Source organism: Garra rufa, chromosome 20 (assembly GCF_049309525.1).
Source record: "Garra rufa chromosome 20, GarRuf1.0, whole genome shotgun sequence".
Taxonomy (NCBI): Eukaryota; Metazoa; Chordata; class Actinopteri; order Cypriniformes; family Cyprinidae; genus Garra; species Garra rufa.
In genome coordinates, this window is record NC_133380.1 from 5,478,168 (window position 1) to 5,492,461 (window position 14,294).

At 33.9% G+C, this 14,294-nt stretch overlaps 1 protein-coding gene across 4 annotated transcripts in view; it reads right to left on the reverse strand.

The window, feature by feature from the left end:
- kcnab2a (potassium voltage-gated channel subfamily A regulatory beta subunit 2a) overlaps positions 1 to 14,294 on the reverse strand; it is a 142,557-nt gene that overhangs the window by 35,446 nt on the left and 92,817 nt on the right. For all 4 annotated transcript variants that reach the window (XM_073825595.1, XM_073825594.1, XM_073825593.1 and 1 more), the window contains 2 exons: positions 1,106 to 1,149; positions 774 to 811 (listed from right to left, as the gene is read on the reverse strand). In XM_073825595.1, coding sequence (XP_073681696.1) covers positions 774 to 811; positions 1,106 to 1,149 — 82 coding nt within the window. The remainder of the gene's footprint in view (positions 1 to 773; positions 812 to 1,105; positions 1,150 to 14,294) is intronic.

The window sequence follows — 14,294 nt, forward strand, 5'->3', positions numbered from 1 at the left end:
AGGGTATAAGAGTAATTTAAGATATGTAAGGGTTTTATCAGTGTTAAAAAATAAATAAATTAGTGAAAAGTAAATTTAAGACAAAAAATTATATTCAGATATTTATTTAAGGGTAAAAGGGTAATTTACGATATGAAAAAGTTTAATCGGTCTAAAAATAATAAACAACTGAAAAGCAAATTTACAACCAAAAATTGTTAAGTATTTGGATATTTACAGGTATAAGAGTAATTTAATTTATATAAAAGGATTTAAGCAAGCGTAAATAAAAAATAAATAATTTAGAAGTAAATTTAAGACAAAAAACTGTTGTATTTAGATATTTAAAGATATAAGAACAATTTAAGATATGTAAGGATTTCATCATAAATGAATAAATAAATAAATAAATAAAAGGTCTTGGAAAAAAAAAACACAATAATTTAAATTTAGGAGCAAAAATTTTGTATTTAGATATTTATTAAAGGGTATAAGGGTAATTTAAAATATGTAAGGGTTTTATCAGCTTTTAAAAAAATAATTTCGAATATATTTAGGAGTTTATTGTGTTTGAATACCTACACGCATAAATGATTTTCAAGCTATATTTTATCTGACTTCAGAAGATTTGGAATATAGCACTTATGGACTACTTAACCTAACATTGTTTACAGTTTGGAAAGACTGGGTGAGTAAATGATGACAGGACATTTTTGGGTGAACTATTTGTGTAAGTGTATGCATGAGAATATAAAGCTCATATCAGGACGGGTCAGTGTTTCCACTCATCGTACCTCATCTGTGATCTGTCCTCCAAATGTCACCCATGTTCCTGCAAAGAGATTTAGAATCAGTCACTGCTTCTCACAAGATAAACAAGCTTCAAATGATTATCAGGGATCCAGCAATGACACTAAAGAGTAAAGCCTTAAGATGAAGCCACAGATAACATGGATAATCTTTAATGCCCAGCTCAAGAGAACAGAACAACACTGGCTGGACGGTGCAGATTTTTCTGAAGAAAAATCATCTTGTGACAAAGAAAAAGTACAAAAGCTTCTAAAGTTGGTTGCAGGTTTTCTCATCTACTTCACAAAATGTCTCGATGAGGAGGCCGTAAACGTACCTAATCCAAGACATGAGACTCTCAGGCCCGACTTCCCCAGGTTTCTAGAAAAAAAAAAGACAATGATTAATGGGTTTTACTTTGCTTTCTTTATCACTTTGTTCTCTCTAGAAGTCAGTGTAAGACCACTGCAGCACTGAATCAGATTGCCAGCTTTAAAAAGTGCAAACCTAATTTTCTCAACAAAAAAACTCTTTCAAAAACTAGTGAGCTGCCTATCAAGAAAGGTTTGTTCCCAAGGCGTCTTTTAAGATATTTTCTTTTAGACAAAATCTAAGCGAGCACAGCATTTATGTTTCATGGAAAAGGCAATATCCGAACGCACTACAATGAGCAACAAATAAATATAATTAAATAACTAGATTAAAAAAATATATACAAACATATTTAAATATATTTATAATTTAAATTAAATAAATTATAAAATAATTTTTACAAAATATTATTTTTTTAAATCAAATGCATAATATAATTGAGATATATTTTAAATAATAATATTTGATTTATTAATTAGTAATACCATTTTATATAAAAAAAATTACTATATGTAGTTTTTTATATTTTATATTTAGTAAGTACAGAAAAAATGCTTATACTGAAATATTTGGTTGGTTAATAAAATATATATTTTTAAATCAAATAATACCATTTTATATTAAATTATATTTATACTGAAATATTTGGTTGGTTAGTAAAATAAAATAAAAAATAGTTTTCAAATTAAAATATATATTATTTATTAATTAAATTATAATATTTTATGATAAATAATAACAAATAATTTATATATATATATATATATATATATATATATATGAAAATATTGAATTGTGCTGAAATATTTGGTTGATTAATAAAATAAAATATTTTTTTTTATTAAACATTTTATATATTTAAATAATATTTTATTTATTAATTAAATAATACCAAATTATAGCATTTTATGTTAAATAATGCACATAAATAGTGCACATTTTTCTTTAATGAATAAATAATTTCAGCTTTATATATTCATTAAAGAAAAATGTTCACTGTGTTTATATATATATATATATATATTTTTTTTTTTTTAATTATTTTTTAAATTTAATTAATTATTTATATATATATATATATATATATATATATATATATATATATGTATATGTATGTATATATTATCAATTAAAAAAATAATTGAATGCATTTTTATATATTTTTTTCAATTATAAATTGATTGAATCATGAAAATATTTGCTAAAAAAAATTTAATCTAATGCAACATTTAATCTAGTACTTGTGTATCACACCATTACCTTAAAAACATGCAAACTCTATTGTAATCAATTGTTATTGATATGCCGCCCATGTAGGCTGTAAACCGCAAGGCAGCTCACTAGGTTCAGGAACAGATTTACCATCTTCAAAGCACTGAGATTCTTCAATGACCTCAACCTGAGACCTGTGGATGCCACTGGGGCTGCCAGGGGAGCTTATGGAGTTTGTAAACCATCCTGCTGATTGGTGTATCATGGGGAAAATGAGACTTAGCAGTGCCTGAGGGCAGATTACTGACCCCAGGGGCTTATGAGAGCGAGGAAGACTACGGCGCTTATAGACACAGCAGCTATAATGAAGAGAACTGAGGACAGAAGCTCTCACACCCAGAGGTCCGGACCTGAGAACTTGGTGCCAACTTTGTTTACTTTTTGAAGTCTTCATATTGTTTTAGTTTTATTTTATTTTGCTGCCAAGAAAAACAGTGTGCCAAAAAGAACAGCGTTGTGTACAAGGCCAAAAAGATGGTAAGATGATTAGAAGACTTGTAAAGGTTCACAGAAGGAAAACAAAACAGGATTAGAACACATTAAACACCAGATTTTTGCCACAGATGTCTGAAATGAGCAAAACAAAAGAACAGCATGAACTTTTTTTCTTTATGTGTGTGTACAAGGACATATTAAATATTTGAAAATATTCAAAATTCTTTCTTAATTCCAGCAAAGTTCCATTCTCATTTCAATAAATCACCACAACAATTCAACAATGTTCACTCAAAAGCTTTAAAGTATATTTGTAAAAATACAGATAAATAAATATTGCATCTAGGTAAAAAAATATTTATTAAAGAAAAACAACAGTTTGGACTGTTTGCTTATACTGAAATATTTGGTTGGTTCTTAATATTTATTGAAAAACCTATTGAAATATTTTAAATCTACTTGGCAACTAATGGAAAGACTGCGGTGGAAAAAACAGCATCTAAAATAAAATACAAAATAAAAAATGCACTGCAATGCAATACAATTGTGATTGTGGTGTAGAATAAAAAAAATAAATACAATACAATAAAGTATGGCATCACTAGCCGCTAGATTGTGGTGAAAAAATATGTGCCATAAAATAAAATATAGTATCACTCAGCCCTAGATTGTGGTGTGAAATAAAATGAAATACAGAAATAAAAATAAATAAAATGAAATAAAATAAAATAAACTATCACTCAGCCCTAGATTGTGGTGGAAAAATGGTGCCATAAATAAAATAAAAATAATAAAATAAAATATCACTCAGCCCTAGACTGTGGTGTAAAATAAAAATAAAAATAAAAATAAAAATAAAATAAATCACTTAGCCCTAGACTGTGGTGGACAAATGGTGCCATAAAATAAAATAAAATAAATTAAAATATCACTCAGCACTAGACTGTGGTGGGAAAAAAAAAAATAAAAAAAAATAATAAAATAAAATAAAATAAAAAATAAATCACTTAGCCCTAGACTGTGGTGGACAAAAAAAAAGGATAAAACAAAATAAAATAAATATAGAATATTGCATCACTCAGCCCTAGTTTGTGTTGTCTGTACACGAGCATGTACATGAATAAAGACGTGTGTAACTGGGATTAGGGATGATATAACAAGCTGTCTGTGCGTGTAGGAGTACAAGGCATGCATGTGTGTGTTTCTATATGTGCGGATGAGGCTTTTGTGTGGGGGTGTCCATGTTGGATTTGAAACATGTGGGTGTCCGGTGGCAGAATGCAATGAAAGACGGACCGCAGTGGGTCACAGCGAGCCACACGCTGCATTGGATCCAAAAAGTAACCTGCAGACCGGACACATCCTATTCATAGCAGCATTTGCCGGGAACGTTAATATGGCTGGTGATTTCTCCAGGCACAAAAGTTCAAAAGATTAAATGCAGAAATGTTTAGTAAATAACCAAATGAAGCACTGCACTGCTTCCTGTAGGCACAAGGGAACCTTCAAGTTAATAAGCAAATGTCTTTATCTGAAAGGCACGGGCGATTCACTAGGGGAAAAGGAATGAGTATCTGCTCAAATCTAGTTTTGCAATTAACATGGAGCTAGAAAGTAAAGAGCATGTGGTTAATCAACAATAGTCAGGTCAGTGTCATAAACGTTAGTAACTTTTTTAATTAAACCTTGCGGTTAGAGACTGTTCTATGTTGGACAGATGCATCATGGTTTAGTTCATTTAATGTAAATAACTCATGTACATTATTTGCAAAGGCAAGCCTTCTGCCGCAGTATAGCGCAGTCAGCAAAACTATCTCAAACATGAAGCTACACTCATCAGACAGTTTTGCAACAATGACTCTCATCCGCTGCCCCCAAACCTGGGTGAGTCAGTGCTTCGATCAATGCCTTCATAGCGTCACAGAACTGCAGTGTTCACACTTTTGAGGGAATTCAGTCGAAATAGCTGCATGTTAATCTGGGATGAGGAAGAATGTGTTGCACATGATGGAAGACATGATTTTTTTTTTCATTGTTTAAGAAAAACTATTCAAGGGTTAGTTCATCCAAAAGTGAAAATTCTCTCATTAATTATTCACCCTTGTGTCATTCCAAACCTGTAAGACTTTCGTTCAACTTCAAAACACAAATTGAGATATTTTTGATGAAATCCGAGAGCTTTATAAAATAAAATGTGGCATCACTCAGCCCTAGAAAAATGATAAAATAAAATAAAAAAATGCATCACTCACCCCTAGATTGTGGTGCATAAAAAAAATAAAAAAATAAACTAAAATTAAAATAAAATAAAAACAAAACAAAAACAAAAACAAAACAAAACAAAACATCACTCAGCCCTGGATTGTGCTGGAAAAATTATAAAATAAGATTAAATTAAATAAAAAAAGGGCATCACTCAGCCCTAGATTGTGGTGCAAATAAAAAAAATAAAAAAAATAAAATAAAATAGGAATCACTCAGCCCTAGAGTGTGGTGCATAAAATAAAATAAAAAATAAAATAAAATAAAAATAAAATAAAATAAAATATGGCATCACTCAGCCCTAGATTGTGGTGGAAAAAAATTGTAAAAAAAAAAAAAAATGCATGTTGTTGCATGTAATTATAAACTGCATATAAAGTACATTTGTTATCCTTTGATACTGTTAACACTAGAAGTCCCAGACTTTTCTAACCCTCCTTTAGCCAACTGCTAACTGGCTACTCTTTTGGCTATCATTAGCATCAATTCATGTGTAAATGTGGTCATTACCTGAGGAATCTGCAGGGGGGTGGGGGGCTTGTTTGTTTGTGTGGGGGAGGGAGGGCTGCTAAATGACTGTGTTGGGAGGATTATTGGGAGAGGATCGTCCATGTATAGCAAGCAGAGAACTTGCTTGACCATTTCTCACATTGGCATGTAGGTAGAGATGGGCATAAATACATAGAAATGTATTTAAAATAAAAATACTGAGTGGAAAAATGTATTTAAATACAAATACAAAAATACTGTGTAAAAAATGTATTTTTTACATTTTAAAATAAAATACACAAAAATACATGTGAAATTGGCCATCAAGTGCAGGCATCCCTATTAGGCCGAAATATATCTGGACATATTCTGAGTGCAAAACAAACACATTTAGATGTGTACTACTGATTAGAAATGATCTTCCCTTCCCCTGCCCTGTAGGAAAAACAAAACTATTTTTTCCCCCCAAACATCTTTTATTACGTTTTATCACCATCATGACTTCAACTCAGTAACAAGAACTCAATAACACAAAGTCAGTTAAACTGATGGTGTACTCCTCAAGATGGTGTACCTGTGTGTTTCAGACATCAATCTATTTCGATACCCTTTTGCACTACCAGCTTTTCAAAAATATTTTTTTTTGCAGGTTGTACAATACTTATTGTTAAAAAAGGACTGGATCAGTGGATCAGATGCAGTTGTTTTCTCTCTTCCCTCCACAGCTTTCCATGTCTACTTACTTATATATTAGATATGACACAAAGATTGACTTTGATGAAATTGATGGTTTCATTGCACTTTTAAGACTTGAACTTGTGTGATATGTAAACATGTATCAAAGTGATGCATAATAACAGTACTTATGTTTTGTGTGTACTGTACTGCTCAATACTGATCTTAATGGAAACCGCTCCAGCGGCGTGTGTTGCTATGGTTACCTCCTCAGGCAACACGATTTCTGTAAGAGAGCATTTCTATGTAGTGAAAATATGCATTTTAACCAACTTGTCATCTAACTTTTGTGGTTTGAAAATGCCCTTGTGCAATGCACAAAATTAAAACTGACTTGGATATGCACATATGCACTTTTTAAGACGGCCTGTAATTCGCATCCTGGTGAGAAGTTCCATCCCACACACTCAAAAATCAATGTGTTTTTGTATGAAAGCCATTCAATAAAGCATTACACTGGTCGGTGTGATTGAGTTGTGCGAAACGAGAAAACAGGCACGTGCCAAAGACTTCTTATCTCATCTGGGGCTGCCAAAAATGAGCCTTGTTATTCTCATTATACACAGCAATTACCACCCAGTAGGAAACAAACAATATGCACAGATGAATTCCAAGGCTGTTTATGATTCATCCATTGCTTGCGCCTTTGCTGATAATATGTACAGTGAATAAGATCTGAGATATGGAGATCAAGAGAGGGCTCCTTTCATGGTTTGATGTTTGTGACATCAAACGGAGTATCCCTAACATGATTAGTACAGATTAAACCGGAACTCAAATGCCGTCTTCACCGATAAAAGTACGACTGAAGCTTTGTAACTGTGTCAAGGAAGCTGAAATAATGCGTTGGACTGAAGGTACGAACAAATCGAAAGACAATCTGGTGCTTTCAAGGCCGGTAAACTCTTGAAGGCGCTAGCGTGTTACTGTTTCCTTGTTGTCAGCGTTGTGTTGTGTTGAATATTTCACAGGCTGGAGCTGAATACTGCATGATGGACAGTGGCCCAGTCACAACTGGACCCAGGTGCAGCACTGGAGATTGGGTTTGCCAGGAGTCACCGGAGATCAAGCCAGAGGTCGATAAATGTCACCTGTGTCTTTTAGCAGGGTTAACGATATGCAGAGAACATGGGGCGGTCAGGTTTGTTTACGAAGCAGAGGGAGCTCAACTTTTCAGAGTTCAGGAGACTTCGCTCTCTGTTGGTCTGTACCTGCCTCAGTGAGTTTCTGAACTTAAAAGATCAGGACAGCTCGTAGAACAGGATTTGTCAAAAGACATTTGTCAGTATTAAACAAATAGTTCAAGCTAAATGGCAATTCTCACATCATTTACTCACCCTTATGTCTTTCTAAATCGAAGATACTCTTAGAAATATATGTGATGCAACCTGGGTAAACCCATCAGAAAATTTGAAAAATAGGTTGAAAGTCACATTTTTGTCAAAATTAGGTTTTCATTCAATTATTAATTTTATAACATCTTGTCTATCATTTCTGAAAATATCTTGGCAAAATTCACTTGATTAGTGCAGAAAATAACGATTTATTGTAGCAAGCAGAACAGACTCTCAATCTCTTGTTAAGAACGCGCTGCAAAGGTGCTTTCTCTGAACACCACAAAAACAGTTAACCTATCAAAATAAACCATGTAACATACAGTGCCTTGCAAAAGTATTCATACCCCTTCATTTTTTTTCACATTTTGTTTTGTTGCAGCATTATGTTAAACTGCTTTAAATTAGCTTTTCCCCACATCAATTTACACTCCATACACCATAATAATGACGAAGCAAAAACCAGATTTGCAAATTTGACAAATTTATTAAAAATAAGCACTGAAATAAGTACATTGCATAAATATTCATACCCTTAACTCAGTACATAGTTGAAGCACCTTTACAGCCTCAAGACTTTTTGGGTATGATGTGACAAGCTTTGCACATCTGCATTTGGCAATCATCTGCCATTCCTTGCCTCACCTTTTCACCTCTCAAGCTCTGTCAGCTTGGATGGGGGCTGGCAGACATTTTCTAGAGTCCTAGTTGTTCCAATCGTCTTCCATTATGGATAACGGAGGCTACATGCTTCTGTGAACCTTCAATGCAGCAGATTTTTTTTCTGAACTCTTCCCTAGATCATTGCCTTAACGCAAGTCTGTCACTGAGCTCTACAGGCAGTTATCTTGACCTCAGGACTTGGTTTTTGCTCTGATATGCATTTTCTGAGAGGTGTGTGCGCCTTTCTAAATCATACTCATTCAAATGAATTTGCCACACTTGAAAGTGTAGTAACATCTAGAAGCAATATGAATGCTCCTGAGCTAAATTTCAAGTGTCCCAGAAAAGGGTATGAATACTTATGCAATGGGATCTTTTCAGTTTTTTATTTCTAACAAATCTGCAAAGTTGTTACAAACCTGTTTTGTGCTTTGTCAATATGGTGTATGAGATTGATGTGGAAAAAAGTAATTTGAAGCAGGTTAACATAATGCTGCAACAAAACAAAATCTGAAAAAAATGAATACTTTTGCAAGGCACTGTATTTATTAAAAAAAGATGTAGCAATGCACATTTCTCGCCTGTCCTGTGTAAACTACAACACGCAAAGTTTATTTATTTATTTTTAATATTGTGAGATGGCAGAGCGATCTTACTGGTTTCAATCTGCTCAATCTTGGTGATGTCAGTGTCCTAAACGATGTTATAATGGACGATTTCACAGCCGGAGATGAAGGATCAGATGATGAAGTTACCAAAGAGGAGGAGTCCAATGACAGTCTGTTATATGAAAAGGTGGGCAAACAGTTGCGCTGTGCTCACTTTTCTAAAACTACGAGGAACACTATTCGTGCCATCTAAACATACAAGGGATGATCAAAAGTTCAGAGACTATGCCCCTGATACACAACGGAAAACAGACGTTAGTCTGTTTGTGTAATGAAGTATAGTGCTTCTGACTTGACAGACAGCTCTTGTTAAACTTGTGACGTGAAAGTAAAACCTGTCTCACTTTAAACCCATTTCTCTCAAAATTCCAATCCTGAAAATCATAGCTATCAGCCAACTTAAAAATCAAACCGTACCATTCTTCACCCATGGTTTGGCACGCACTAGGACGGGCCGCAGTTCAACTTAAATCTGACAACGCATCTGTAATGTTTTTTTTTTTTTACAGGTAAAACAAACAGGGTTCAGCTAATGCATGTTTCTGTTGATGGATACCCATTCTGGCTTCCCAATACAACAACAGTGATGGGGGAAAAAACGTGGACAAACCATTCACCTTTGTTCAATGCGAGTGCTGTATGCTGGAATATGAGCAGTCATTTATTCCATTATCACCCAGGTGCTGATAATGCACATGTGCAGGTGAGACCTGAACAGCACAATTTGCTATCTGTGCTTAACAAGCTTAAACTAAGCTTGGCCAGTTTAAACATTTAAGAGCCAGAAGACAAGCCAGAAGAAGTAGTCCATCCCTTTTAAATAGCTTAAAAGCACCATGTGCATTTTACTGAGTCAAATTAGCGGCAATTCAGCGCAAAACAATTGTTCATTTTTAGTTTGTTTGAATTTTCCCTTTCCTTTGCTTTTTTCATTTTACTTTCACTTTCGAATTAGCAGCAATTTGGTGTCAACAAAATACATCAAACTCAATCAGCCTATAAATAAATCATATAACTTAACTAAACGAATAAAAATACACCATGCTTAATGCATCAAGTGTAAATAGCTAGGTATACAAAACTGAAAATAGGTAAACAGTGTAGAACCAAATAAATAAGAAATGTAGAATGTTTATTAGCAAATGAATAAGGAAGCTTGGAGACACGTCTTACACACTGACGTCAAAAAAAAAATCAATAAAAAAATCGATTACAAGTTAAGCTTAAATTAAGTAAAAATCAACAAACACTGTTGGAACCAAATAAATAAGAAACGAATGTTTAAAGAAAGCTTATCACCTCAGATAAACGGCAAAAAAACGCCTTTTTCATTTAGTTTCGAAACTAAATCATCCCCTATCCTCGTCTTTGTCACCTCTCCATTCTTGTCAGTCAGGTGGACTCACTCTCCTCACATGATAAATGTGTTAAAAACCTGAAAATCAATATTTATTTTATGTCTGTACTCTATTTTTTGTGTTGTTGCTTGATATTTTCTTTGACAGTATAGCTTTTTCCCCCTAAACATAGTACATACCAAACCATACAGAAACAGTGACTCTAAACACGCGATACAACCCAAACTGTGAGTAAGTTAAATCATTGCATCCCTAGTAAATGACATCAAATGCTATTGGTTTTGATTGTCACTGAGATAAAACCTGGTGAAAATGTCTGGATGTGCAATATTTAAAATAAATAAATGTAAATGATTTCAGTATCAGTCTGTTCAAGACACTGCATGGCTTCTAAATAAGTCATATTGCCTACTTTTATGATGCCTCTAATGGCAGACATTCTTGAAATGCAGGTTTCACAAATGATATCAAATGCAATTGGTTTTGACTGACATGAAAGTTTGTACCTTAACCTAAAATGACTTTGATATCAGCATGGTGTAGCTTCAACTGCTCTGTTGCATGGCTTCACGACGTGAAATATAGCGCACGAGCCATACGGCCAACTTTTATGATGCCTAAGGGTGAATAAATGATGACAAAATGTTCATTTTTGGGGCGAATTCTCCCTTAAAGGCAAATGCATTTCACATGAACCAACCAGTAGCCAACTGAACAGTAGTCAACAGAAATGAGAGCATCGCTGAAGTAGTGCACAAGCCTTGATGTTATAACTAATGACAGAAAAAGCATAGTCATAGAAGAACCATGAGTTACATTCTTCAAGGAATTTGCATTAGGGAATGTGTTGAATTTTATGCACACCGTTCTTTCGTACGCACACAATACTCTGATGGCTGCCTCATGCGGATTTGTTCTGAAATTTGTGTTTATGTAAGAGCAATTCAGACTGTGAGCAAGCCTCCTACACCCTGTTCTAAAAGCAGTAGCTCTACCTGAGAACGGCTTCAGCTCTAGTCAGAAAGAAGTTCCATCTCAAATCCCACATCTTTCCCTCTTCTCCACCAACACCACCACCCCTTTTTCCACAACCTCCCCACACACACACACACACACACACACACACACACACACACACACACACACACACACACACACACACACACACACACACACACACACACACACACACACACACACACAGTGAATAAGAGTTCACGTTACCATTATCAGGGTTATGAAGCGGCCCACACAGACGTGCACGATTTTACAGAAAGCTCTGGAGACCTGCAGAACTGAAACTCCCGTCGTTCACAAAGTCCTACACAATCCCCTCCTCATCAGTATAAATAGATTGGACATGCAATTTATTAACAATTATTAAATAAAAATGTAAATACTACATTGAGGTCTTAAGTTTATATACACCTCGTGGAATCTGCAAAATGTTAATTATTTTACCAAAATAATAGGGATCATACAAACTGTATGTTATTTTTTATTTCGTACTGACCTAAAGAAGATATTTCACATGAAAGACGTTTACATATAGTCCACAAGAGAAAATAATTGAATTTGTAAAAATTACCCCGTTCAAAAGTTTACATACACTTGATTCTTAATACTGATGTTACCTGAATGATACACAGCAGTTTTTTTTTTTTTTTGTTTAGTTCTAGTTGTTCATGAGTCCCTTATTTGTTCTGAACAGAAAAAATCCTTTAGATCCCACAAATTATTTGTTTTTTTAGAATTTTTGTGTATTTGAACCCTTTCCAATAATGATTGTAAGATTTTGAGAGCCATCTTTTCACACTGAGGACAACTGAGGGACACGTATGCAACTATTACAGAAGGTTTAAATGCTCATGAATGCTTCAGAAGGAAAAACGATGCATTAAGAGCCAGGGGGTGAAAACTTTTGAACATAATGAGGATGTTTACATTTGTCTTATTTTCCCTAAATATCATATTTTTTACATTTAGCACTGCCCTTTAGAAGCTACAGAAGATAATTACCAGACATGTTTCCTAGAAAATAAGTTTTTAAATTTACCCTGATCTTCAAATTCAGTTTTTACCCCCTGGCTCTTAATGCATTGTGTTTCCTTTTGAAGCATCAGTTTGAGTTTGAACCTTCTGTAATAGTTGGATATGAGTCCATCAGTTGTCCTCAGTGTGAAAAGATAGATCTCAAAATCATACAGTCATTAGAAAGACTCATGGAAAGAGTTCAAATACACAAAAAATGCTGAAAAACCAAAGAATTTGTGGGATCTGAAGGATTTTTCTGAAGAACAGCAGTCAGTTCAACTGTTCAGGACAAACAGGGAACTCATGAACAACTATGTCTAAAAAAAACAACACAGCTGTGGATCATTCAAGTAACACAGTAATAAGAATCAAGTGCATGTAAACTTTTGAACGGTTACTTTTTTATAAATTTAACTATTATTTTCTCATGTGGACTATATGTAAACATCTTTTATGAGAAATATCTTATTTAGTAAGATATAAAAAACAAAAAATAACATGCATTTTGTATGATCTCTTTAACGATGTTGTATGTAAACTTTTGACCTCAACTGTAAAAACAAAAAAAAAACATAAAGTTCAAAGTGTTCAAAAGTTTGTTTTTTATTAAATCTCTTCTGCTCACCAAAGCTGCATTTGTTTGATCAAAATACAATAAACAGTAATATTGTGAAATATTACAATTTCAAATAACTGTTTTCTATATTAAAAAAAATTTAAATGGAATTTATTCCTGTGATATAAAGCTGAATTTTCAGCATCATTACTTCAGTCTTTTTGTGGGATTCCTTAATAAACAATGTTCAAAATGACAGCAAATTTTAAACTGAAATACTTCTTGACATTATAAATGCTTTTACTGTCACTTTTGACAGATGTAATGCATCTTTGCAGAATAAAAGTATTAATTTCTTTACAAAAATTCTATGATGAGCATATACGGTCTGATTTCTAAGAGCTCACTTACCACTTGCAAAATGGCCAAGACAGGTAATCTAAGGCCAGTATGAAACTATTTGCAGCCCATTTTACTTCTGCATTATGAAGTATTGATTAGTATCTGTCTGCAACACTGCTGAAACCTTCTGGCTGAAACTTAAGCACCCTCAGCGTCGTCAGCTAAAATGAAAAATCATTTCAGAGGCAGAGCAACTTAATAGGTTTTGATGAAAGATTATGAAAACATTTTCCTTTAGAATAATGCGCACTAATGAATTTAGCATTAAAAAAGTAAATAGAGCCAATTTGACTTAAACGCACACTATAATTGAATGAACAGATATTTCCTCTCTGGCATTCAAACGATTCTGATTTTTCTCTCTGAATGGGAGTACCGCTTTACAAAAAGTAAACAACTAAAGGTTTCAAAGCATTTCTAGGCAAGCAGATGCAGTCCACCCCATCAACATAACACAAATTAGCACGGAGATGAATAAAAGCATTTATTTATGGGAGAGCCCAGCTGGAATTAATAAATCTATTCCTAGACCGCGATGAAAACAGACAGTGAGAATCTACACGTTCTTAAAGCGCAAACATGCAAGCCTTAATTAAAAAGCTATCAGCGCCGCACAGAGAGCTCAACATACAGCCATCCATCCTCAGTTCTGAAGCCGGAAAAAAACCTTATCGGAGTGAAGGATTACACATACTCTCTCCTCAAGCCTTAAATAGAAATGCACATGTGAGACGGAGCGTTTATAGTGGCATTGTGTGGAAGGAAAGGCTGCTGTTTGTTTCTCACAAACATTCATCAGGCATTATTTCATGTGGGAGTGAGTCTGAACTGAAGGTAGTATCAGTTATAGTGAGATCCAGAAGTGCAATAAAATCTCTCAACACGCCTACTCTTTAACGCCTTAACACTTTAACACTCGCTGCGCCGTCTTATCTCTCTCTCTCAA